Source organism: Acomys russatus, chromosome 1 (assembly GCF_903995435.1).
Source record: "Acomys russatus chromosome 1, mAcoRus1.1, whole genome shotgun sequence".
Classification (NCBI taxonomy): Eukaryota; Metazoa; Chordata; class Mammalia; order Rodentia; family Muridae; genus Acomys; species Acomys russatus.
In genome coordinates this window covers 92,467,306-92,494,201 of record NC_067137.1, presented here as the reverse complement: position 1 = coordinate 92,494,201, position 26,896 = coordinate 92,467,306, and the positions used below count along the sequence as shown (strand labels likewise).

The 26,896-nt window shown below is 43.5% G+C and overlaps 1 protein-coding gene across 1 annotated transcript in view; it reads right to left on the bottom strand.

The window, feature by feature from the left end:
• Rgs6 (regulator of G protein signaling 6) overlaps window positions 1-26,896 on the bottom strand; it is a 524,737-nt gene that overhangs the window by 481,755 nt on the left and 16,086 nt on the right. Inside the window, exon 2 of the mRNA XM_051148667.1 lies at window positions 13,107-13,210. Coding sequence (XP_051004624.1) covers window positions 13,107-13,190 — 84 coding nt within the window. The 5' untranslated portion in view covers window positions 13,191-13,210. The remainder of the gene's footprint in view (window positions 1-13,106; window positions 13,211-26,896) is intronic.

Genomic DNA, 26,896 nt, shown 5'->3' with positions numbered 1-26,896 from the left:
AGGAACAAGCCCACAAAGCTGAGGAATGCCAAGGATTTTCAGTGGCCACAAAGACATCAGAATGGGCAGGGAAGGACTCTGACCTCCAACCTTCACAGGGAACACAGCCCTGCCATACTTTGATCTGTTTTCTACCCTCCACACTAAAGGAGTAAATTTCTGCTGTCTAGAGCCACAGGGTGTGTGGGAATTGTTTCCATCGCCCTACATACAAACACAGAAATGTTCTACATGTCACATACACTGACGGGCAGGTATGGGACTACTTCCTGAATCTGTTTTAGACTTCCTGCAGCCAAGTACAACTCCTTTTGGGCACTACATCTCTTCAAGTTTGTTTCATTCTAGAGTTGTTTTCCTGGGACTACCACAGGGTAGACATTTACAGAACAAAGTCAGGTGACAAAACCTTCTGTGATATACTGACATTCTGTTTCCATGGCCCCTTCCCCCTGCTTACCCTAGTGAGCACCTCCAGCCTCCAGGACCCACATCTTGGCCCTTAGTCTTGAACCCTTCTGTCTATCCTCCACGCAAGCAACTATTCACAGGCCAATGCCATCCCTCCGTGTGTTTCTCTCACTCTACATCATCTCCAGCAGCAGCATCCCACAGCAATAAGCCTCTTAGAAAAGGTTTTTTTCCCAAAGATCATTTTCAGAGCCAAGTACAGCATCAAAAGCCTTTAAGCCTAGCATCAGGGTGATGATGTGGGAGGACTGTAAGTTCAAAGCCTCCCTGGCTACATACTAAAACTCAAAACTCAAAAACTAACAATTTAAAACACTATTAAAGCCAGGTGCAGTGGTACACGCCTGTAATCCCAGCACTGGGGAGGCTGAGGAAAGTAGATCTCTGTGAGTTCGGGCCCAACCTGGTCTACAAAGTGAGTCCAGGACAGCCAAGGCTACACAGAGAAACCCTGTCTCAAAAAAACAAAAACAACCTTGCTAAGAGTTAACCGGGCCTATGAGAGACAGATCCATGCTCTTTCCAAGCCAGCATTCAGGGATCCTGCTTCTAATGACAACTCATTAGGTACTTCACAATAAACCTCCTGGTGAGAGCAACAGAAAGACTGAAAAATATTTTATTAAATGTGTTTGAAAGCTTTGGGAGTGACGGAAGAAGAGCTTACTCCTGTAACCTGAAAGGAGATGGAAGCTAAGAAGAAAGTGAAGGCCAGGACCAGGGACACTTTTTCTAAGCAAAGGTATGAACAAATCCTTAAGCAAAAAGGCTTAACTGAGAAGCTAAATGGTTTCCCACAGTCCCGGGGACCTTCCAGAACAAACACGAGGGGTCACAGTCCACCAAGAAGGTGAGGTAAGCGTGGACACCCTGGACTTAGGCTGGCCATAGAGAACTTCTTACAGAAAGTCACCCAGACATCTGCTGGTCCTATCAAGGATGAATGCCAGGCTACTTTAAATGACTTTTAGAATAATTAGATTCAGACTAATCAGTCTTGGCTAGGGAGATGTCTCAGTGGCTAAAGTGTCTGTTTGCTACCAAGGCATGAGGACCTGAGTTGGGACCCCTACGGTGACTTGAAAAACCAGGCAAAGTAGCCCGTGTGTGTGTAACCCCAGTGCTGGGAAGTGCGAGAACAAGAGGTCTTCCGGGCTCTCTGGCTGGCCAGGCTACTCAGCCTGTATACTTCAGACTCACTGAGAAACCTTATCTCAGATGAAGAGAGTTCTGAGGAAGGCACCTGGTATTAAAGATGTCTGCCCCTGGCAACACACACACACATGTACACGCACACATGCACACATGCACACACACACACACACACACACACACACACACACACACACACACCACTAAATTCATTCTCAACCTATACATCACGACCCCCTGACATGTCGGAGATCCTGTATATCGGATATTTATATTATGATTCATAACAGTAGCAAAATTACAGCTATGAAATAGTAATAATAATTTTATGGTTGGGGGGTCCCCATGACAGGAGGAACTTTAGTAAAGGGTCACAGCATTAGGAATGTTGAAAGCCACTGTGTTGGTTTCAAGGAAGCAATGCTTTCACAGCAGACTAACGCATGCGTGAACTCACCAAGACTGGCAGCACACACAACACCTGCACAAGCTCAAGCCAGACCAAGTCTGAGCACAGAGTGGGGGAGTAGGCACAACGCCCTACCTCCAGCCAAGAAGCCGTTCACAGTGGATAGCCTTAAGAACAGGGAAAAATCAATTTTCTTCAATGCAGTAGTACTGGGAATGTCAGCCCCTCTCCAGGGCAGGCCCTGTGCTCAGAAGTAGTTGGCTAACACAAATCAGACTACTTGGTTTTTGTGAGGGTTTTTTGTTTTGTTTTGTTTTGTTGTGTTGTGTTGTGTTTTAAGAGAGAAAATATTAAGTTAGTGAGTAAGGAGGTGAGGGAGAATTTGGGAGTCATCAGAAAGAAGTAAAAACAGTCAAAAAATTATATGGAATTTTCAAAGAATAAATAAAAATGTTTTTAAAAATCTGATAAAGAAAAGAACTACTTTGAAACTCATAAAAATGAATTAATTAAAAATACAGCAATAAATGTAAAAAAAATTTTTCAAACCCCAGAGGGGGGGCGGAATGTCTTAATATATGAACAGTGTCCCAAGAAGAGAGAAAAGAGAAACCAGTATTTAGAGTTTGGGGCCAAAAAAATCTTCAAGCTCCAAATAAAATCATATACCCTAAGCCCTAAGAGAAGTAAATGAAAAACAAACACCACTGTGATTGGGAATATGGCTTGGTAGATAAAGAGCCCACAGTGTATGTAGGTTCGGATCCCAGAACCCACACAAAAACAGGGCAAGGCAGTCACCCATCATCCCGCACTCAGGAAGAGGAGGTGAGAGGGCTGGACCAGCCAAACCGGTGAGCATCAAATTCAGCAAGAGGTCCTGCCTCAGTAAAGAAAATGAACCAAGAAAGATGCCCACATACCCCAACACATGTGCACATGTACCCACACACACATGTGTCCACACATAGGAACACACTTGCACACACATACGCATGCACAAAAAAGTCACAATTTAAAGTGTAACTACAAAAGGGGGAGATCCTAAAAACAACCAAAGTGGGGGCGGGGGGAGATAGATGACTCCCAGAAGAAAAGCAGTAACTAACGGCTACCTGGCAACAGAAAGGACGGGAGCCACAAGATCATGACAGCGGCTAAGGTGTGGAAAGAAACAGCTGACAGACCAGTATCTAGGACAATCTTCAATCCTAAAGATGAAACAAACCCGTCTCAAACAAACAAAACCCGAGAGAACTTATTTCCTTCATATTTTCCTAAAGAAAACCCTACATTCAGGTGGTTCTTCAGCAAACAGAGAGACAATCTAAGCTGTAGGAGGAACCATGCAGAAAATGAAAGAGCAACTGGAACTCTGAGAAAACTCACATAATCGTAACATTCATTACAAATACATTAAAACCTGTATGAAAAGGCCTTTTTAAGGTCTTCAAAATAAGACGGAGCACCCTGATCCTACCCCAGAAGATCAGTAGCCACCACCCTTTCAAGGCAAAGATTAGCTTCTGCCAGAAGAAATCCCACTGTGGCCTCATCCAAATAGGACTCCTGAGCCCACAGCTAGCATTTAACCATTTCTTTTCAGTGACGATCTGGTCTCTTTCTGGTCTGTAGTGTCACTTCCCAGACGTATCATTATTCCTCGGGCTCTAGAATGACTGTTTATATCTGTGCATGTGTTTTTCCATCCTCTCCCCAGAATTTATATCTAGAATTTAGAATGTGCATTCATCAAAAGCTTTGTCCAGCACCAGCCTCTCCCTGAGTACCAACGGGCTCATCCAGGACTGCACCCTGCCTGGTCCAGTGGAGGACCTAAGCATTTGAAAACAAGAAAACAAGAGAAGGAAGACAGCTGAACGATCGCAAATATTTTTATGGGGTAACTGAAGTTGAGAGCCCCAAACTGTTTGAAATCCAGGGCTTAGGCTTGTTTAAGGCACATTTTGTAGAGTGCACCGCGGGCTCTCAGCAGGACTCCTTTTATGGCATGATCCAACCTAGTCGCTGCACCTCCATGTGGACTCCTTGGCAAGCCGGTGACCACGTGGCCACTGGGCATGTGTTCAGGGTCGAATCAGCCAGCCATAGAACAAAGGACAATGATCCAGTTACTATACTTTTCAGGTCTGGTTCTTGATCCACTTTAGGGGAAAGGGGTGACAAGAGTGGACGTAATTTCGGAGAGCACCCCCAAATTGCTACATGTGAACATTTTACAATAGTTAAAAGACCATCTCATTAAAAAATATAGATTAAAAATATAAATCAATAACACTTTGTCCATCTCTCATTAAAAGCTTTGCCTGTTTTCTGTTTTAACCCTGCTGACACACTAATGGTCTTTAAAAACAACAACAGCAACAGCAAAAAGCAAAAAACAACAACAACTCCTCTTCTATCCCTCTGATATTAAACATTTCTTTTCCTTTCACACGTACCTATTCACTTTAAACTTTCATGGTTCAAAACTGTGCCAGTCGAGGATTGACAGCCGTTCAAGTGCTCCACGGAGGAAGAACACTGCACAGGACTGTCAATGGTAAGACAAACCATCAGCCAGAAAGCAAAATCTCAGGTCGTTTGAAGTGCATTGAGGAGGGGAAGTAGAAAGATAAAATGGAGGCTTCTCAAGTTAGAAAATTCTACCCGTGGCAACACGTCCTGTGAAACCACACGGAGCTGTCCCCCAACGTTGAAACCCATCTCTTTCATCTGTGGACACCAACGCGGACACCATGGGTGTGGGACTTGCCTGCGTGCCTCTCTCTCCTGCCAACCAAGACCATGTGGTGGGAGGGCGCTCTCCTACCAAGCCTACTCCAGGGAGGGAAGGAAAACTGAAAGGCTTTCCCACCACCACCAAGGCAATAAAAAATAAATTTTAAAAACTGGACAAAAATGGTCTTGAAATGCAGTCTGAACAATTAAGCAAGTTATCCCCACACTCTCTGAAGTTAGTTATTCAGGATTTTATTTAATGTGGGAAAAAACTCTTAACTGTTCAGGACCAAAGATTCATTTATTTTTAATGCTCTGACTTAACTGTCCTTAAAGTTTTGGTTGGGTTAACTTTGTAAAGTCTTTTCTTTCTTTCTTTCTTTCTTTCTTCTTTTTTCTTTCTTTCTCTTTTTCTTTTTCTTTCTTTCTTCTTTTTCTTTTTCTTTTCTTTCTTTCTTTTCTTTCTTTCTTTCTTTCTTTCTTTCTTCCTCTTCTTCTTTTCTTTCTCTTCTTCTTCCTCCTTCTACTAAAGAATAAATGGATGGTGTGAAAGTATATATTTATGCATGATTAGGGTTGGGACTGCTATACAAGCATAGGATGTGGGTGTGGGGACCCTCAGTGACGATATCTGTACTGTGCCAACCTCCAATAACACATTAGCCCTTTTAGAATCTGGCTTGATGTCTCAAGCCTTCATTGCAGAACCTAGGTCCACAAAAAGGACCTTCTGAAGTTTCCATGTGCAATATCTTGGCATGTGTTTGTCCTTCTAGTCTCAACTTTCCCTCTTTTCACCAACTTAACTCCTTTCAAGAATGAAGAAATGTGCTGAGTCCTCTCAGTGTCTTATATCTGCTACGGACTATATCATGCTGTCCCTCCCCCTTCCCCTCCCCGCCCCTCCCCCTTCCTGGCTTACCTCTACCAGCACAAAACTGTCTAGTCACTCAGCCACCTGACCCAGACCCCGACCCTGCATTGGCCCAGGACTCTGCCCTCATCCTGTATTTCTAGCACCTGACAGTGTCTGGCCCAAAAATGAAGATGGATATACATCTGCTGATTACATAGCTGCAATCTCCTCATGGCTTCATTACCAGGACTCGGGAGTCCACAGCCTCTTAGCTGTACTGCTTCTCCACAGCCTTCTTTGGACTTCTGAATATCCTGCTCCTAGGTTCCTCCAAAGCTCTGCCTCTCCCAAGCTGGATTCGCCCCTCTTGGTGCATACCACCACCATCTATGAGACTAAAATAGCAGCAGTGTGTTTACTCTCAGGATGGAAAAGTGGCTGCAGGATATCACAATAGCACAGCCATCATAGCAACATGGGTATCACAGTGTCATGGCTATCACAGCAACACGGGTATCACAGCAACTCGGGTATCACAGAATCATGGGTATCACAGCAACTCGGGTATCACAGAATCATGGGTATCACAGCAACATGGGTATCAGAGCAACATGGGTATCAGAGCATCATGGGCGTCACAGCAACACACATATCACACCAGAAGAAAAGGACCCAGCAAGTAGAAACTAACATGGAGAGTAGGCATCAGTAACAAAGCTTTGCGCTCTTCCAACAGACCTCAATATGGGCTCTTTCTTCTTCTCTGGAAGCCCTAACTTATCCATGACACTCTACATTACTGACAGTGTTGCTACTGTAAAACCATTCCTGCTATTTCTATAGCATGCAATTATAATTAAAAATAAGTATATGAATGTCGTAAGTGTCATAGCAAGCCCAAAGAAGCAATTTGCCACAAAAAGACCTTTTATCAGTTTGTGTTTCGTTTGTTTGACTTTTTTCCTTTGTTTGTTTGTTTGGTTGGTTTTGGTTTGGGGTTTTTTTTTGTTGTAGTTTTGTTTTGTTTTGTTTTGTTTTTTAAGACAGGGTTTCTCTGTATAGCCTTGGCTGTCCTGAACTTACTTTGTAGACCAGGCTGGCCTCAAACTCACAGCAATCTGCCTGCCTCTGCCTCCCGAGTGCTAGGATTAAAGGCGAGCACCACCATGTCCGGCCTGTTTGTTTGATTTTTGAGAGAGGGTCTCATGTAGCCACAGCTGGCTTTAACTTTGCTATGTAGCCAAGGATAGCCTTGAACTCCTCATCTTTTCTTAACCTCTCATATGCTGTAATATCAAGGGAAGCCCAAGAAGATATCTTCAAACTTTTACTAATGTTTGTATTACAACAAATTTTTCCTGACAACTGACAAAATTTCGTTTAATCTCAACCCAATTTAAGTTTATTTATGACCATAGAAAATATCCCCAGAAAAGCTAGAAAGACCTTTAAATGTGCATACAGTTTTGGTATTAGGTGTTAATATTTTAAAAGATCAAAATTTATAGAATTAAACTTTGAAAACATTACAAAAACATATTTGCACATTATAAACTAATTCACTTGACAATAGAGAAAATAAAGCCTAAATAATGTTATTGATTAGGCTAGTATCAATGCATAGAATTCATAGATTTTCTTTGTATCTTATGTGGACATTGGGTGTATTATTTTGTAGTAAAAAGTATTTTGTAGCTAAGGAGGAAGAAAGAAAGGGTGATCAATTGAGAAATGGAATAAAAAGAAGTCAAAGGTCCCCACAATAAGAGCCAAAGCTGGACCAGTCACTCAGCATCTCCATACCTCTGTGTTGCCTTCCACCACACTGTATTTCCTCCTGACCTCAGTTAAGATCATTCTGAGCCACAATTTTCCCTGCCCACCTACCATGAAGGGACATGGAGATCTATCAAGTCAAGTCATGAGTCTAGTTGTACATTTGTCCATTAACTACACTCAGACAAAAATAAAGTAAAATCAGAACGCTACTTACTCTCCTCATTATAAGAGGAACAAACATGTCAGAAACTCTTTACAGAGACACGTGAGCACCAGAACATGGAAGGAAGCTTCAGCAGGGGCCATGTCATGTCCTTGAAGCGAGCATGAAAGCCAGAGACCTGCCTGGTGACATTCGCCATTAAACTGATGGCTACTGGACTCCAGCAGTCTGGTGATTTCATAGTAGTACTATGGGGTACTATGATGGGCAGTGGCTAGACCACTGGGATCATGAACACAGACATGACTTCAATGCACAAGCAAGCCTTTTGCCGCCTTATGGTACCTTGGTTTTTCCATCTACAGATGTTGAATACTGTTCTAGTTAGGATTTGTATTGCTGTGATGAAACATCATGACCAAAAATTGGGAGGAAAGAGTTTATTAGGCTGACACTTTCATATCTTAGTCTGTCATTGAAGGAAGTAAAGACAGGAGTGCAAGCAGACCAGAAACCTGGATTCAGGAGCTCATGCCGAGGGTGTTGCTTAAGCTCAGGAGGACAACTAAATTTACAGGTCACTGCCGTTAAAGTTCTTTGATTCAAACAATATGGTAAGTGGTTGGTTCTTCTACATCCTGAGGGATCCACAGATATTTCTGAAATTTAAAAAGCCAATGTAAGGTCCAGCAAGATGGCTTAGTGGATAGGAACACTTGCCACCAATGCTGAAGGTCTGCGCTTGATCCCAGGAAGTCACAGCATGAAAAAGAAAGATGCAGGGGCAGGAGAGATGGCTCAGCGGTTAAGAGCACTAGTTGCTTTTCTAGAAGATCTGGATTCAATTCCCAGCACCCACATGGCAGTTTATAATCATCTGTAACTCCAGTTCCAGGGGATCAGACACCCTCACACAAACACATGCAGGCAAAACAACAGACATAAACCAAAAATAAATTTAAAACAAAAAGAAAAGAGAGATCTGACTCCCACAAGTTGTCTTCTGGCTTCCACGTATGTGACATGGCATGCATGCACACGCTCTCACATATGCACACATATGTACGACACACATACTGTGATAACTAGTTTTTATGTCAACTTGTCAAGTGCTAGACATGACAGGAGGGAACCTTGACTGAGAAAATGCCTCCACAAGACAAAGCTGTAGCCAAGCTTATAGGACATTTTCTTAGTGATTGATGTGGGGAGGCCAGGCTCCTTGGGATCAGGCTACCCCCAAGCTGGTGGACCTGTGTTTTATATGAAAGCAGGCTAAGCAAACTATAAGGAACAAGCCACTAAGCAGCATCTCTCTATGGCTTCTACATCAGCTCCTGTCTCCAGGTTCCTGCACCACTTGAGTTCCTGCCCTGACTTCCTTCAGTGACGGACTATGGCATGCAAGAATAACCACAACAAATTCATTTCTCCCCAAAATGGTTTTGGTCATGATGTTTCACCTCAGCAGTAGAAACCTAAGGCAGGCAGGTACGCAGGCAGGCAGGCGTGCGTGTGCGCACACACACATCTAAAAATAGGCATAAACAGAAATTTTATACCAAATTTAAACACCGATTTCCCTCATGATTTTTTGCAACACATAATATACCTTCATAATAGTGGGGTGGGAGAGGGATGGAAAATAAACATCAAATAAGTGGTTTTCTGGTTTATTTTAGAACCAAGTTCTTCTGAGATAATTTAAAAATACATATTCCAAGCACCCAGCATAGACTTATTAAAGTACAGTATCCATGGGTAAGGACATGCTTTGAGGACTGGGGTTTTATAAAGAACCTCCACACAATTTGACAGACAGCAAGCTTCCAAGATCATCACTATACTGGGCAGTCCAGTGACCCAGAATCCTAAAGGCTTGGGATATAAAGAAGCCTTGGGTATCTTAATGAATGATTAAGGTTTTCTTTTAAATAGATCTTTAATGTGCCCAATACATTTTTCATACATACCCCTGATCCAAAATGTGAATATGAAAGATGAAAAATGGGAAATTAGAAAGCTGGTTCAAGTCAATAAATAAATCATGCCTTGGGGGATGTGCAACTTCTCAGAGCTAATGACATGAAAATGTGAAAAGATGGGCTAGAGAGATGGCTCAGAGGTTGGGAGCGCTAGCTGCTGTTCCAAAGGTCCTGAGTTCAATTCCCAGCAACCACATGGTGGCTCATAGCCATCTATGGTGAGATCTGGTGCCCTCTCCTGGCCTGTGACCTGTGAGTGTATGTGCAGGCAGAACACTGTATACATAATAAATAAATAAATCTTTTAAAAATGTGAAAAGAAAATGAAGCGTGTTCTGAAAGGTGTGGGCTTGCCCATGTGTCAGAACCATCCTAAACAGTGTCTGAGAGTCACAACAAAGAGCTGCAAGGGATGGCTTTGAATGCTTCAATGAAAAGAAATAACAAATGCTTGAGGCGAAGGGTATGCTAACAGCTGAGCTGTGCACAGATACCCAAAAACAGCACGGTGTCGCCACGCCTCTGCACAATTATTATGCGTTGATTAGAAATAAGAAAACTGAAAAGTCACATCATATTGTCAATGTTCTCATCTCATGTATTACTCAGATGTTCATCCCGAACCTTTGTCTCTCTGTCGGCATACGGATCAGCACAACACCATCCAAGCAAAAGCCTCACACTGAGGAGTCTATGTCAAGAGCAACAACCAAAGAGAGAAAGGAAACAAAACGTCTGTTGTAGACACCTGAGAAAAGGTGTAGGTGTATGGCTATAAACTTTAAAAAAAAAAAAAAAAAAAAAAAAAAAAAAGATCCCATCCCATCCCACCAAAGGAGTTCTATGGAAAATTCTGAGAACTAACCTTAGCGCCTACATTCGCCCTTTACTGACATTATACCCCAGTTGCCAAATTCTTGGCTGTAGCCAAACAGTAGCTCGCAGCATTAGAAGCAGAATGCTGTGTGTTTATGGCTATGGACAGCATAGCCAGGGTTTGAGTAAGTCAAATTAGTGTAAGCTTCAATAAGGCTCCACACCCACCCTGGCCAATACACATTCTTCCTTCCTAATACACTGAACAGACTCAGTTAATTGTCTTAGAGCCCTAATACAGCGTCTTATGTGAACATGTATGAACAATATTCATCACATGAAGGAGTCACAAGCAAGGGTACACTCCTCTTCCTAGTCACCACTGCTCTAAAGGACTACAGATAATGTTTATTTATAAATAGCAAAAGAGGCCCTTGCTCCCATACATAAAGGAAAAAATCAACTTAACTGCAAACCTACCTTCAAACTACCATTTCAACAGAAAGGCATTCAGGTGTCATCATCTCATTCCTTGTTAACCATTAATAAAAAATAGATTGATGCTGCAGAGATGGCTTGGTGATGATGAACACCGGCTGCCCTTCCAGAGGACCTGAGTTTGATTCCCACCACCCACATTGTGGATCACAGCGATCTTTAACTCTAGCTCCAGAGAGTCTGATGCCCTCTTCTGGCCTTCTCGGGTGCCACACACATGGGGTGGGGGTGGTACATAATACATTCAGGCAAAACAGTCATACATATATAATAAAAATAAATAATATTTTTAAAAAATAACAATCCCCTAAGTAGGCTTTGTATTATTTTCTTCCATCTCAAAAAGGTAACTCACTGTATCAACTGACTTTGTTCAACTTACTAACAACATGTGTGTTTACGCATCTTATAATTCACCCTTTCTCCTACTGTCACTCTTCCTATAAGACCTAAAGAATAAGGAGAAATAAATACTTATTGTGGACCACAGTATGGACCAAGGGGACAAAAGATGCCTCACTTCATTGAAATGGATTTTCACAATGATTTCCTCCCAATAGGGTGAACTAATAATCCAAGCGTATCTCCAAAGCCATGTTTCTGCTCTCCGGGCCCTGGGTCCTCCTGCCATTGGGGAAGGGGAAGGTTACAACAAGCAATCGCCTTTATGCTATTCTGTGTGTTTCATTAAACTGCTTGTCCCATTAATGAATTTTATGTTTGTGATTTATTATAATACAATAGCCATCTCTCTTAGAGGTAGGTCCTTGCAACATTCTTTGGAGAAATAATTACAGGATTTTAACTCAAAGAAAGAGTAATATAAGAGTTCTATTTTCATGTGCACGCGCCTGCATACACACACACACACACACACACACACACACACACACACACACACACATCACCATATTGATCTTGCAGGAATGTCTAGTTCAACACTGTCCCTCTCCTAAGCACAGACCAAGTATAGAATGACAGCAGGCACAGATCCCAGCAGACAACGCAAGTATTTAGTGAAATGACTACACAGTTAGCCCATTTCCTTATTAATATATAACATTGGTTAGCTTAAAATTTCATAAACACAGAGAGTAATTAGTACCTTAAATTTAACACATATAACAGTAAATTTATGGGCCATTTCTTCTTCCTTTAAAATGTATTCCTTTTTAAATGTCCCCATTAGAATTGGCAGCAGTAACATCTTCCCAGCGTCCAAGGTCCATAACCTGCTCATCTCTGACCCTCCACAGGCCTCTCAGCCCACACTCGCTCAGTTTTCAGGCTATCTATAATTCAGACTTTACTTCTTCCTACTGGTCCCTCTCCATTCTGAAGGGCATTTCTCTGGCAGGAAGAGCATCTTCCTCACCCTCCTCACAGATGCAGAAATACTCTCAGGGCATCCGCACCCCCACACCTTGTTACATTTTGGCTCACTGTAGAAAAACCCTGAATTTCAAACAGATTGATTTTACAACTCTCAGTACACAATGTTCTCATGATTAAACTACCCATAATCCAATACTCTACAATCTGGCTGCATCCACATCTCTGGGCCCAATCTTTTCTCTCTTTGCTCCTTGCCACTCATGATCCAATCCAGTGGCTGCTTAGTTTCCCCAGCTCTGTGCCTTTGCTGAGCAGATCTCATTACCTGGTGGGTCCTTCCCCTCTGCTTTTCTCATATGACAGTCCTGCAATCATTTAATGCTGAGTCCTGTGAGACTACCCCTCCACAAAGACTCCCCGACCTGACGCTGGGAGAATTAGCTTCTTCCTTTGATGAGAAAGAGCATTCTCCTTGCACGTATTTCGCAAATTAACAGACTCTGTTCCAGGTGTTATTGCTCTTTTATGCCTCCTACCAACTGTAAGCACTGAGTGGCTGCACCTCTGCATCTCTCGCCAGCATCTAGAGCATCCTAGCATATGCTGTGAGTTCAAAGACCTTTCAATTCAATCTGCATGGCACTATGAAGGCCACTGAAAGAGCAGATGCTCTTACCTGCATTGCTTTGGCAATCTGGAGATTTACACAAAACCAAATGATATAAACTGTTCCCTTGAACTTCAAACTTAAACAATGAGAAGAAAATCCTCCTTTATCCTTAAAGCACTTTAGGTAGATAGCCTCTATCTCGCACCATCAGTCTGCTGCCGCCCCGCCTCCCCATCCCCCAAGAACAGCACACAGAGGCTGCAAGCTCCATGGCTCCCTGGGCATCTTACTTTGCAGTAGACAATCATGTTGGGAGAACTCTCTTCTGGATCCGCGATCCCCACTGCTCTCTGGTCTCTGGATCCCTGAGCCATCCTGAGTGTCTTCTCTCACACTGCAAAAATAAATAGATATGCCCTTAAGTCAAGAATGAACTTGCTTTAAAAAAAGAAAGAAAGAAAGCGTTGAAAGACAAATAACAAGTGTCTTTTGCCAGATATCCTGGACAGTCCCTAACCTCCAAGCACAAGGTCATTTCCTGAGTCACACACTCTAGGACAGGACATACACTAATCTTAGTCTCCTAGAAACAGATGAATTCAACCATTTTGATGCTAATTTTGCAGAAACAAAAATCACTTTCTGGTTAATTCCTATACAGTAATATATGGATAGTTTGTCACTGAAATGCACATCAAGATCCCAAAAAGGTACCAATTTATAGCAGCTTCACTGATAGTAAAAAATTAAAAATAAAAATTCAATAACAAGTCTTAGACAGGCATTGACGGGCATCTTTAATCTCAGCACTCAGCCAACAGATCTCAGAGTTCAAGACCAGTCTGATCTACAGAGTCCCAGGATAGCCAGAGCTACACAGAACAGAGAAGCCCTGCCTTGTGAAGACATCCTATTGAGACTCTAGGTAAGAGAAATATAGACAATGGGGAAATAGAAGGACCCAGAAGGTCCTAGAAACCTACAAGAAGAATATCGTGATGGGCGGATCAGGGCCCAGGGGGGTTCTGCTCAAACTATTGCACTAACCAAGGACAATACAAGTAGTAAACATTGAACTCCTACTCTGGGCAGGACATTCTCCACAGTTATGTGGAGAGCGGGGACTGACTCTGACATGAACTCTGGTGCTCCATATTTGACCACCTCCCCTTGGTGGGGAGACCTGGTGTCATTCAAAGAAAGAATAAGCAGGCTGCCAAGATGAGACTCGATAGCCTATGACCATAGAGTGGGGGAGGAGGTCACCTTCCATCTTAGACCTAGGGAAGGGGAATAGGGTGAAAGTCAGAGAGCGGGAGGAACGGGAGGATACAAGTGATGGGGTAACAATTGAGTTGTAATCTGAATAAATTAATTAAATTTAAATTAAAAAAAGAAACGAACAAATGAACAAACAAACCAAACCAAAATAAAACAACAACAAGTGTTGACAGTGACATGGGTAAACAAGAGCCCTCTAGGTGACTGATAGGGCTGTCAAATGATACAGCCACAGCAGAAACAGTTGAGCAATCTTCAAAACTTAAACACAGAATTAGCATCTGACCTAGCAATTGTACTTCTATGTATGTACTCCAAGGCTGAAAACAAATATTCAAGTGCCAGTACTAAAATATCCATAACAGTCTTAGTCACACTAAACAACAGTTAGCAACAGCCCACATGTCCACCAATGCATGAGTGGAATAGTATTCACCTATAAAAAGGAATGCGGTTCTGATTCATGCTACAGTGTTAAATGACCCTTTTTTTTTTTTTTTTTTTTTTTTTTTTTTAATCTGCTATGTGAAAGCAGCTGGTCAGAAAAACAATCATGTATTGCATGACTCCATTTATGTAAAGTACCCAGAATAAGTAAATCTACAGAGACAGAAAACAATGGTGGCCACCAGCACAAGAGGGAACAGGAATAGAGGTGGCCAGTCGGCAAACATAGGGTCTCCTTTTGGGGATGATGAAAACATTTAGCAGCTAGAGAAAGATGAGGTTTGTAGATTACTTAGAATTGCTAAATGCTACTCAAATCCACATTTGAAGGTGAGTGATTTTATGCTGTGTGTATTTCACTTGAACGAAGAAAAAGTGCAAGTGTTTAATTCAACCTTTTTCGAAAAAGCCTGTTAAAAATAATAGTAAGATAATGACATGCATATAAAGCCTGGGAGTAATGAGGCGACTTCCATTCTTGGTGTGACGCCGTACTTGCTGCGTGAGCTTAGCGCGTGGATAACGTACTGGGTTCCCTTCGCAGAACCACGGGGCGTTTCTCCGCGTTCCACCCACGCGGAAGGGTGAGTTCGCCGGCAGGTGAGCTTCAGACGGGCTGCATGGGAAAGTATAGTGGAAAGCCAGAGACGCTCTTTCTAAATGTTACCGCTAATCTGAAGGCCTGCCAGAGCTATCTGCACAAATTCCAGGGGCTTTTCGTCAAAGAAACCTGGATAAATACCGTACTTAAAAGGCCGTTCGGTTCAAGAAAAGAACAGCCTCCCAGAAACTACATTGGTAGCAAAGGTCATTCTATAAAAACAAATTAGGATGGAAGAGACAGGAATCAGTAATTTATGCATGAATGTTAGTACCCAAAACACCCAATGCAGAGTGAAGGTTTACTCTACTTGTTTAGCTTAGAATGCAGTTTAAAGCTAGACTCCACAAAAGACTGCAGAGGATCGCCCTATTCCATCACTCTTGGATGTGGCGGGATTGCTATGAATAACCCAAGCTATTATTCTAATCAGCGACTTTTAAAGTGAACACACTGCTTTGTTTTTGGAGCACTGCTGTAGGCTCAATTTTCTTAGCAAATATATTTTATTATGAACTTATTATCCTAGAGTACCTCACTTATAACCTGACCAACCTAAACAATAGGAAAAGAAGATTAAAGAATACAATAATGAGACTGTAAAGATACCAGTTCTGAGGAGCGGTTCTCCTGGCGTAATCAGCAGGATTTCTTCTGCTGGAACCTGGAGCAACCAGAACCCAGAACCTCAGTGGGAGCCCAGAGCCCGAAGCCCAGAGCCCCGAAGCCTTCCCTCGAGTGATTCTCTCTAGGAGCTTCTCGAAGTGGAGCCATGAACAACCAAAACTATCCCCAGTCTCCAAAGGCCCCTCCTCTTGTTTTTGGCTCACATTTATACCTTCACTCAGAATTTGTTCAAGGATGTTTTTCAGCTGGTTAACAACCAATCTCCCCCACATGGTGGTTCGACTTCTAAGGGCATAAACGTCACCTGCTCTCTCACTAGCCTTTTTCTCATCCCCCACTTGTGATCTAAACAAAAGATATGTTTGTCTCTCCTTCACGTTGCTCCTCTACCTTAATATAGAATATGTCAGGACCCGGGCCCACCTGTGAGTTCTCCTTTATCCGTAGAATTGGAGCCCTGTAGGGTTTGTGCTGCTTTCTTTTAAAACAGACATTGTCACTTTAATAAGCCTGTTCTTTTCCACCTAGAAAACACCGTTGTAAAGTTGGTAATGACCTACAGACTAACGTCTCAGTCTTGCGTCTTACTCCAGGCCCTTCTCCGGCACCACCACAGAAGCTGCGAGTTCAGACGGGCCCGAAAGCTGCTGAGTAACAGCCCAGTCGAGGGTAAAAAGTTAGTGTGCCTTGCACTCACAGGAAAAGCTCTCTGTTTTTAGTGACTCTATCAAACCCATTTTGAAACTCACACAAGATGTCTGATTTTTCCATGGTCTGGAATGAATCAATTCTGAAACATTAGTTCATTTGTCAACAAAGGTCAGGAGACAGCTGGATGGGAAGCTGGGGGAGGGGCACTGATGACGGTGGGGGAGGGGCACTGATGACAATGGGGGAGGGGCACTGATGACAATGCTGAGGGAACTGGGGACCTACACCTTCATGCATGACAATAAGATAACAATGTTTCTTTTCAGTGAAGATGATAAAAATTAAGTGAGTGGGAACCTGGGTGTCCATGAGGGCCAGTGCCTACATGGGTGCACATGTGTGCAGGCATACAGGCATGTACAGATCAGAGGACAACCTGGTGTGCCACTCCCCTTTTTTCTGAGCTGGGTCTTTACTGGTCTAGAACTCACCAACTAGGCAAGGCCAGGTAGCATGAGTTATTTGCTATAACTCTGAAATCTGAAATAGGGACTGGCTCAGAGTAAGGCGCCCACATATTTTTGAAAGAATGAAAAGCTGATACAAGTCTGGCAAGATACAGCGAGCCATTATCTGGAAAACACGCGGCTATAACTGCCAACAGCCAGGCACGAAGGTGAACATCCATAGTCTAGCACTAGGAGGCAGAGGCAGAGGAAGCACGAGATTGAGGCCAGCATGGGCCACATGGCCAGAGGGAAGTCCCATCTTATATAAAAAGAAAAAGTGTTCAATGTATCAAGACCCAAGTGAGGAATCACACATGAAAATCCCCACAGGGCTTATTGATATGAGCCAGTTTGAGACCAGGAATCTAGCTCTAAAAATTGCAGATAATCTAGGTGAGAAGAAAAAGGGAGGTAGGAAGAGGTGGTGGACTGACAGAACAATTGGGTGTCCTTGATACACGCTGACCGGAAGATCTTTGAAAGTCAGGATTGAGCCTGCCACACAGTCTAAACTTAAATTGCCTCTGTGACTTGGAGTTACAAGAAGTATCTGCTGATTTCATCCTAGCCCTTCTGGAGCAAGCAAAGTCTGGGGTCCAAAACACACACACACACACACACACACACAACCACGTACATACATGTGTGCACACACACACACAAAATCACGCACATACACATGCACACACATATACACACATACACATACGTATACATGCACACATGTATACACACATACATATACATACACATGCACACACATATACACACACATATACATGCACACACATATACACACACATACATATATATGCATACACGTACACACACACTGCTCAGCCAAGTGGGAAGGAAGAGGGCTTGGAAAGCGGAGAGGCTTTGGAGTCAGTCTGGAGGCCCCTCTCAGCACTGGCCTCCCTGAACCTATGCTTTGGGTTTTACCATTTGCACATCAGTCCGGACGCCTGGATCTTTACTAGGAAGAGGCAACACACTACACAAGAGCTGGTCTTGAAGAGGGACAAGGAAAAGCCATATAAAACGACTGTAGAAACAACTATGAAATGTCTCAATTGAAAAGTTCAAAACCCATAACCCATGTGAAAAAGCCAAGCATGGTGACCTATGCCTGTAATCCTAGTGCTGAGAAGGTGGGCGCACTTGTGTCTCTGGGGCTGATTGGTGCAGGACAGACTGTCTCAAAATAACACATTGGACACGGTCTGAGTACTGACACCTGAAGCTGTCCTATAGCCACAACGTGCATGTGCACACATGTATACCCACACATACATGAGAGACACATACACAGAGAGAGAAGAGACTGAGACAGAGAGAAAGAGAAGGACTACTGTCATGCTCTAAGCTACATTATCCGGTAAGATCCCCAGATCTCCTACATCTCCTCCCACACCCACTCCCCAGTGTTCTGACTGCAGCCAGAACCAACTTCCGGAAGATAGGCACTTCCTCAAGTCACAGAGTGTAGCACTGAAAGGAGGGGCACCACAGTCACGAGACAATGTCACACAAAGCCTTGAACATCGGACCTGCTGCTCTCAGTACCCAGCCGTCACCCCTCTATTGAGGGAAGGGTCAATTAGAAGGAAACCAAATCCTGGCTGTGAACATGGTTGAATATTCATGCCCCTGAACAAAAGGCCCTCCCTAGCGATAGGACGCCTTCTCCTCCCTGTTACAACAATGCATTACTTGCCTCCACTCCTTACAACCAATGGCAAAAAAGAAAGAAAGAAAGAAAGAAAATCAATGTTAAGCACTTCTGGGGGGTGAGGGGAGGGGTGTGCTAGCTCTGTAGCACAGGCTTGTTTACTTACACAGCTCTAATGTGACTGAGTGGGCAGGAACCTCAAGAGGGTAAGCTGAAAAACAACAGTGCAACTGAAAAACAACAGTGCTAAGAACAAACACTCCTTCTGTTCCCATGGCCTGCCAACTTGACATTTCTTATACACCCAAGGTTTACAGGCCCAATGACAGAGCAACACTCTGTGAGGAGGACTGCACCCAAAAGCTTAAAGCAAGGAGATAGCACTCAACTCCTGAATGCCAATATTGGTAGCTCTGCCAGATGTTTTATTGGGATATGATTGCCTAGTCATTCTAGATGTTCAGTTAGAATGTTAACTGTCCCCAAAAGAAAGCCAGAGGACCTAACCCACACTAGCTGCCTCAGAAAATCCCAATGGAAAATCTAAACCACTGCTTCTCAGCCTGTAAGTCTTGACCCCTTTGGGGTCGAATGACCCTTTCATACAGAGGTCACCTAAGACCTTGGAAAACACAGACATTTATATTATGATTCATAACCATAGCAAAATTACAGTTAGGAGGTAGCAATGAAAATAATTTGATAGTTGTAGAGTCACTACAACATGAGGAACTGTGTTAAAAAAGCAGCTTTAGAAAGGTTGAGAACCACTGCTCTAAACAAACACGTTCTTGGTTGTCATGCCCTAGAAACTCTGATCCAGTGGCTGAGGGAAGTCTCTGGAGACTCAACTCAGTGTCCCAAGGGGGATTCGGACTCACAACCAGGTTTGGAAAGCACTGGCCTAGATTCCACTCACCTGGTCCCTCACTTCATCCCAAGTCAGGCATGCGTGCTGAGGTAAGGGAGGATCTTTGTACGCCCCTGTATTGAGGCAGAAATTCAACTTCACAGCAAAGCAAGGCTCCCAGGGGACTAGCTCCATCATTCAAGGTCACTGAAGTGTGGTGACCAGTAACATGTTTAGTCACCTGATTCCTGCCACAGTGTTTCTCAGTCACGTCTGCCCTTTGGAGTCCCCTTGGCAGCTCAGCAAGGCTCTGAAGGAAGTGAATGGTACTGTTATCCCTCCATGGATGAGTAGGTTGGTGCTTGAGATGTAACACAGGGCACATGCCCAAAGTAACCAAGCACTACAAATTCCAACACAGGGCTGACTCCAGCACCCAGTGTTTTCCAGCATATCTTTTTTGGTCTTCAGTAAAATAACCTACAAAGAATACATAGTCTATAAGTCCACAATTTTATGTTTATGCTGGTGGTGGTGGTGGTGATGATGATGATGATGATGATGACGACGACGACGACAATGATGATGATAAATCATTTACTCAACTAATCCGTGTTTCTTTCATTCTACTTCTGGGTTTATTGAGGAAATTGACATCTCCATTACCAGTCCTACCTCAAGACATACAAATAAATAAAACCTTCTCTAAGTTGCGTTGCTGCCCAATGGTCTCAATGAATTAATTTACCTTATACAATATAGTCTAGCTTATGAAGAAAAATGTTTTGGTCCTTGTTTTTGCATTTGCTATGGCAAACAGAGCTCCTAAAAACTAAGCAAGTATGAAGAAGTGGAAAGTTCACCACTTAGCAGGACCTTTGCATTCAGTTCCCATTAATGAAGCCAGGGTACCAGGCTTCTTATCACAGTTTCAGATTCCCACCCCACACCTGTTATCACACCACAAGTCCCTCCCCAAACTTCTTTTTATAAGTAGAATGATGATTTACCCATGATGCCCTTTGTCCTCATCCCTGGCTTCTGTGACACCTTTCCCCACATCCTGGTGATCTTTGGTTCATGTATCTCAAGAGTAGTGAGTGAGGAAAGCTTTCCCTTGGCTGGCTCAAGTGATACCCTCCCTTCTTGTAGCCTGTGACATTCTGCTGGGTCATTCCCACGCTCCCTCTTGTCTCTCCCCTCCCTCTTACTTAAGGGCTTTCATCATCTGAAGACCCCAGCCTCCTGTTGGAAGTTTCTTCTCCAACTCCCACTTATTTAGTCTCAGTAACTTTGACATCAGAATCAAAGGCATAATGGGAAAGTTTGGCTTTCCTGCTCCTTCACTTCCTCATCTAAAAACCACCTCCTCTTCAGCCACCACCCTCCAGGGACAGGTCCTGAACCCTGTCATCACCCAAGGGATCCCACCTCAAAGCCCAACATAAATACCCTCCCCACCACCCCTGTCTCCAGCTCTGTGCGCATTGCAGTCTTCACTCACACTTCACCCATCTGCAGCTCGCCTCACCTGCACTTTTTTCTCTCACTGACCACATTGCTATAATCACTCCCTTGCAAATTCCCTCCATTTCCCTCCCACCTCTCTTCCTCCATCGTGGTCCTAGTAAAGCTCCGCTGCCGACCAACTCAACCCTCTGGCAACTCCCAGTTCACATCCAAGCAAATGGATAGTTTAAGGTGGGGAAGAAGTCCCACAGCCAGCCCAACTAGCCTGACTAGCTGCATTTCAAATTCAAGCTGCATGCTTCAGCTGCATGGTCAACACACCCGCCAACCCTGACTCATCTCCTGTCAAGTTTGGTTTTACCTGTCCTATTGGCTGTCATGGGAGCTTTTCACCTGATTGAACACATAGTCTCAACTGATGGCTCACTCCACAACCCGTAAAAGTAATGGAAGCTAGTAGAGGGCAAATCTCTGTCTTCAGACATCCTCTCAGGAGCCACCACATTCACCATCTTTCCATGTGCTGCAGGGGAAAGTGTCTCTGCACTTACCAAGAGGAGAGCCTTGAGCATGTTTACGACATTCCCTGATGATTCCTGCCATCATACCAACAGTGCCGAGGTATAAAAGGATCTTACAGCTAAAGGACTCCAAGCCCAGATTGCCTAGACAGAACCTTCAGGAAGAATACAGTCAAAAGAAGAGACAAACACAAAGACAAATTCAAAGGCCCTGGCATTGACAGCAACTGGAAGCCCAATTTTCACCAGACCTCACACAAAAGATCTGCTTCCCTCAGTCCCTACTGCCCAGAGCACTGGGCGTGGCTTTCAGCAACAGAAGTACAAAGCATGGGAAAAGGCAAAGAAAGGTCTAGGGAAATGGCTTCATGGGTAGCATGTCTGCTGCACAAGTGTAAAGACCTGGGCTTGCTCCCTGTCATCTAACGCAAGCCAGCAGGAGAGGTGCCGGCCTGTAATCTCACAGCTGGGGAGCCAACCAGTCCAGCCAAACTGGTCAGCTTTGGGTTCAGTGAGGGGCCATGTCTCAAAACAAGGTAGAAAGCAATAGAAAAGACACGACATTGATCTCTGGCCTCCAATTGCATGCGCGCACGCACACACACACACACACACACACACACACACACACACACAGAGGCAGGGAAGAACACACTCTGAAGAGACAGTGCCTATCAGAATCAGACTCTGCATGGCACAAATATGGGAACTATGAGGTCATCATCTGACAGGGAATTTAAAAAACTAGGACCTTAAAGATTTATTTTATTAATTCTCTCTGTCTCTGTCTCTCTCCTCTTCTTCCTCCTCCTCCTTCTCTCTCTCTCTCTCCCTCTCTCTGTCTCTCTGTCTCTCTCTGTTTCTCTCTGTCTCTCTGTCTGTCTGCCTGTCTGTCTGTGTGTGTGTGTGTGTGTGTGTTTCTGTGTCTGTGTGTGTGTGTTTGTGTGTGTGTGTGTCTGTATGTGTGTGTGCCTGTATATGTGTATGTGTGTGTGTCTCTCTCTGTGTGGGTCTGTGTGTATGTTTATGTGTTTGTCTGTGTGTACGTGTCTGTATGTCTGTCTGTTTTTGTGTGTGTGTCTGTCTCTCACTCTCTATGTCTCTGTGTGTGTCTCTCTGTCTATCTCTCTGTGTATGTTTGTGTGTCTCTGTGTGTCTCTGTCTCTCTCTGTGTCTCTGTATGTGTGTGTGTGTGTCTCTCAGTGTGTGCATGCATATGTGTGTGTGTGTGTGTATGTGTGCACCTGCACACTTGTATCTTGTATGTGAAAGAAGAAGAGAGCATTGGCTCCCTGGAGCTGGTATTGCAGGCAGTTATTAGTCACCTGGTGTGGGTGCTGGGAACCAAAGTTGTGTCCTCTTAGGAGCAGCAAGTGCTCTTAACTGCTAGGTTGTCTCTCTAGCCCCAATAGCTATAATGCTAGAAAAAATAAATAATATTGGAAGCAGAGGAGCAGAAACTCAGAGGGAGGAAAAAGAAGTAAAAAGGAGGGGAAAAAAGAAAACACTTCGTTTGCAAAGGAAATACTGAAGTCTAAAACATCTCAACAATGACAAATACCTCCCATAGCCTCAACACAAGCAAAATGTCCACAGAAGAAAGGTTTAGTAAGCTTGAAAATCCCCAGACTAAAGACATGAGAGGAAAGAAGTTTCATGTAGAACAGTCTAGACCTGTGGATCATCCTCCTCATCATGTACAGACTGAGTCAGAATCCAGAGGACAGGAATGGGAGCAGGAGACACAGCGACAGAATTTTTCCAAGCCAGCATCAAACAACAGGCTCCAAGCGCGGGAGTGCTAAGAGCTCCACCAGGCTAAATGCCCACTCTCAAAATGAAAAGGCGATCAGAGTAGATTCCTTGAATGTTGACAGAAAAAAAAAATCCCACTAAGAATTCTACATCTAGCAAAATTATCTCTCAAAAATGGAGAAAAATAAGCAAAAACAGAAAGTGAATCACCAGTGAAAATAGTTGCTCAGGCAAAGTGTGAACCAGAAACCTTGAGTTACCAAAAGAGAGAGTCAGAGAAGGAGCAAAGACAAGGAAACACCTTAGCTGGGTTAGTGGTCCCAGCACTGGGGAGGCTAACACAGGGACTGTGGGTTCAAAACCAGCCAGGGCAACATAGCAAACTCTTGTCTAAAAAAACAAACAAACAAACAAAATACATCAACAAAGATTTTATTTTTCTTATTCTTAAATCATCTACAAGAAACAAATAGAGGTTTCTGAATGCTAGTTATCACAGAGAAAGTTTAGAGACTGGCATTTTAACGGCCAACCCTTGACCTCCAACAAGTTCAGTCCGTAAACCAGAGCTAATGGGGCCTCAGCCTGTTGCTTGATTTCCTATGTTCTGCATGCAAAGTGTGGTTTTATATTTTTAAACAGCTGAAAATGTTGAAAGGCAGTAGTTAGTTTATGGCACATGAAAATTATATGACATTTCAATTTGTAACTATCTATGAAAATTCTAAATGCTGATTTGCTTACCTATGATTTGTGACTGCTTTTGTACAAGGCAACGCTCAATAACTGCAACCATATGCAGTCCACAGAACTCAACATACATAATCCTTTACATAAAATAGTGTCTCTTTTGGAGAAACAAGACCAAGTGTTTTATTTTCCAGAAAATGGCACTAAAGTCTGGAGAGGTTGTATTCTAATGTCACCTGCTAAATGACAGAGACAGCATGAGACCTCGGGTTGAGGCCTCGGATGTTTCTCCTTTTACAGTTTCTAAGTGTGGGACATAAGTAAGAACATTGCTGTCTAAGGGATTGCAGAAGTAACATTTTTTTTCCTCACTTCACATGAAAGAGGGTGTGATGGCTATAGAAGAAATGGGAGTGACAGGGATGCCTTGCCAGTTTTCATTCAGAAGAAAGATGTGACTAAAACATAAAGATGATATGTTCCCAGGGAAGCCAGGGAGAAAAGCATTTGTGTGTGTGTGTGCGTGTGTGTGTGTGTGTGTGTGTGTGTGTGTATACATGCATACATACATACATACATACATACATACATACATACATACATACACACACACACACATCAGCTTTAGTCTTTGGGGTGTCATTGTTTTCTTTATTTTTTAAGAACATATATAAAGCAGGAGGTGTGGTGGCACATGCTGTAATATCAGCATTTTAAAGGTAGAAGCAGGAGGGTCAGAAGTTGAGAGTTATCCTGAACTACTTAGAGAGTTTAAGGCCAGCCTGGGCTACATGAAACCCTAAGTCAAAGAAGCTGGGGGTGTGCATGTAAGATGGCTAAGCAAGTAAAGGCACCCACTACCAAGCCTGGCAACCTGAGTTCAAATCCCAGACAGCATAAGGTAAAAGTCAAGAATTGACTTCCTAAAGTTGGCTCCTGACCTCCATACATGCACCATGATATGCAAGGGCACACACACACACACTAAAATAAAACTGTCATATCAGAAGAAAAAGATAAGTCAGTATGTTCATACCTTCAAAATAAGAATTTTAACATAATACACAGGGCTAGTTAAGAGCACTTGCTGTTCTTCCAGAGGACCCAAGTTCAGTTCCCAGCACCATGTCAGGTGGTGCCACATGTAACTCCAACTCTACAGAATCCAACAGCTTTTTCTGACCTCTGTGGGCACTGTATCCATGTACACAAACACACATATACACACAGCTAAAACTAAGACCCTTAAGTGTAATATATAGTCTGTCTCTTCTCTGACTCCACAGTGCATACAAAAGAGGCTCTTCCTCTTCTTCAGGCAGCAAAATCTCAACACAAGAAAGATTCAGTCAGAAGCTCTCCAGCCAGAAGCAATAGGAGTGACAGAAAATCACAATTGACTATGTTCCCAGAGGACTGATGAGCGGTCTCGCTTACACCATGTGGAGGAATGACAGAACATAGCACAATTAGAATGTACCACTTCCTCCACTGAAGGTCTACCTCATAACAGAGCAACCCTCAGAAGACACCAGAAGCTGGAAAAGGCAGAGAAGGAAGCTCCCCCAAGGCAATGCAGACACATGGGACCAGGATGCAAAGGAAAAGTGGTACCCAGAACCGACCCCTCCTGTAACTACTGCCCTAAGGCATTTGCATTCAGCATCTCTTCCCGGGGAGTTCTTTTAGCCAAGTCCAGGCATTAGAGAACCTACTGGATCCAACAAACGACATTTGGAAAGCACCATAGTCTCTACTAGTCAAACTTTAAAGCTTTCCAACACCGACACTGAAAATAAGACACTAATTCTCTTTACTACTATATGCTATTACTACTACTACTACTAGGAAACACAAGGCAAGTTAAGGAAATAAAAGCAATTAGAAAAGAAAAGTAAAAATTAATTTAACCAGTGATATACTTGTGCACATGGAGCAGCTATAATGATCTACACTCATTGTTTGAATTCATGCTTGAATTAAGAAGAGAATTTCTTTGTCAATCTACGGCCGCTTAGAGGACCAGTATCCTCTGGCCAGTGTAACTCCATTTGAGCTCCTATATGAGCCTAAGAAGCTTATAAAATAGGTCCCCTTATGGCCTTTTCAAACATTCTTAGTGTCAACTATCCTCACCCCGCCCCCACTTAAATATTCTTCCCCATTGATGAGTGTGAGATGCCGCCACCCTTGAGTCACTGACCCCAGGAACCCCCAGGATAACACAGGCTACTACCATTGCTCATGGCTGCCCACCATAGCTTTACGGTAAGACCCTATTGCCAAATACACCACACACTTTGCTCACAAGACATGGAGAGATCTAGTTAGTAGAGACCAGAAAGACTCCTCCTGCTCACTAGCTTTCATAATACTAGAAGGTGCCATGCTGGTTGCTGTGGGGGGTGGGGGGGGGAACATCAACAGTCTTACACAGCTGTGAACCTGTGCACTACAGTAACAACCAGTGTGGCAAGATTCACCCACAGGAGCAATAGTGGCACAAATGTTATGGAGATAACCAATTGCTTCCTGCTTGGATTTAACTCCCCCTCCACAGGATGAAACACATGCCTAGTCCTTTAAATCTGACCAGGAACCTATGCCCCAGGGGAGAACCTACTGATACCACTTTGCTAAATAAACATGCAGTATCAAGCTTCCTCGTCAATACTTTTCTCTAAGTAGATAGATTTTGATAGATGTCCAAGTTGGGCTGAGTACCTCACAGACACTCTCTGCACTTGATCAATGAGTTCATGTGTTGACCACCATCCACCGCGGTGGACATCTATCACACACACACACACACACACACACACACACACACACACGGTTGAGGGACCTTCATGAAAGAGGAGTTGGAACCCTTGTAAGAGCGAGAGATCAGGGAGAACCAGAGTGAAACAGTGTTTTCTGGAAGTGATGGAACCTGTGTGCTCACAAACTCACAGCAGCTGTGGTTGCCTTGACAACACCAAACCAATCAGCATGCTCATACGGACA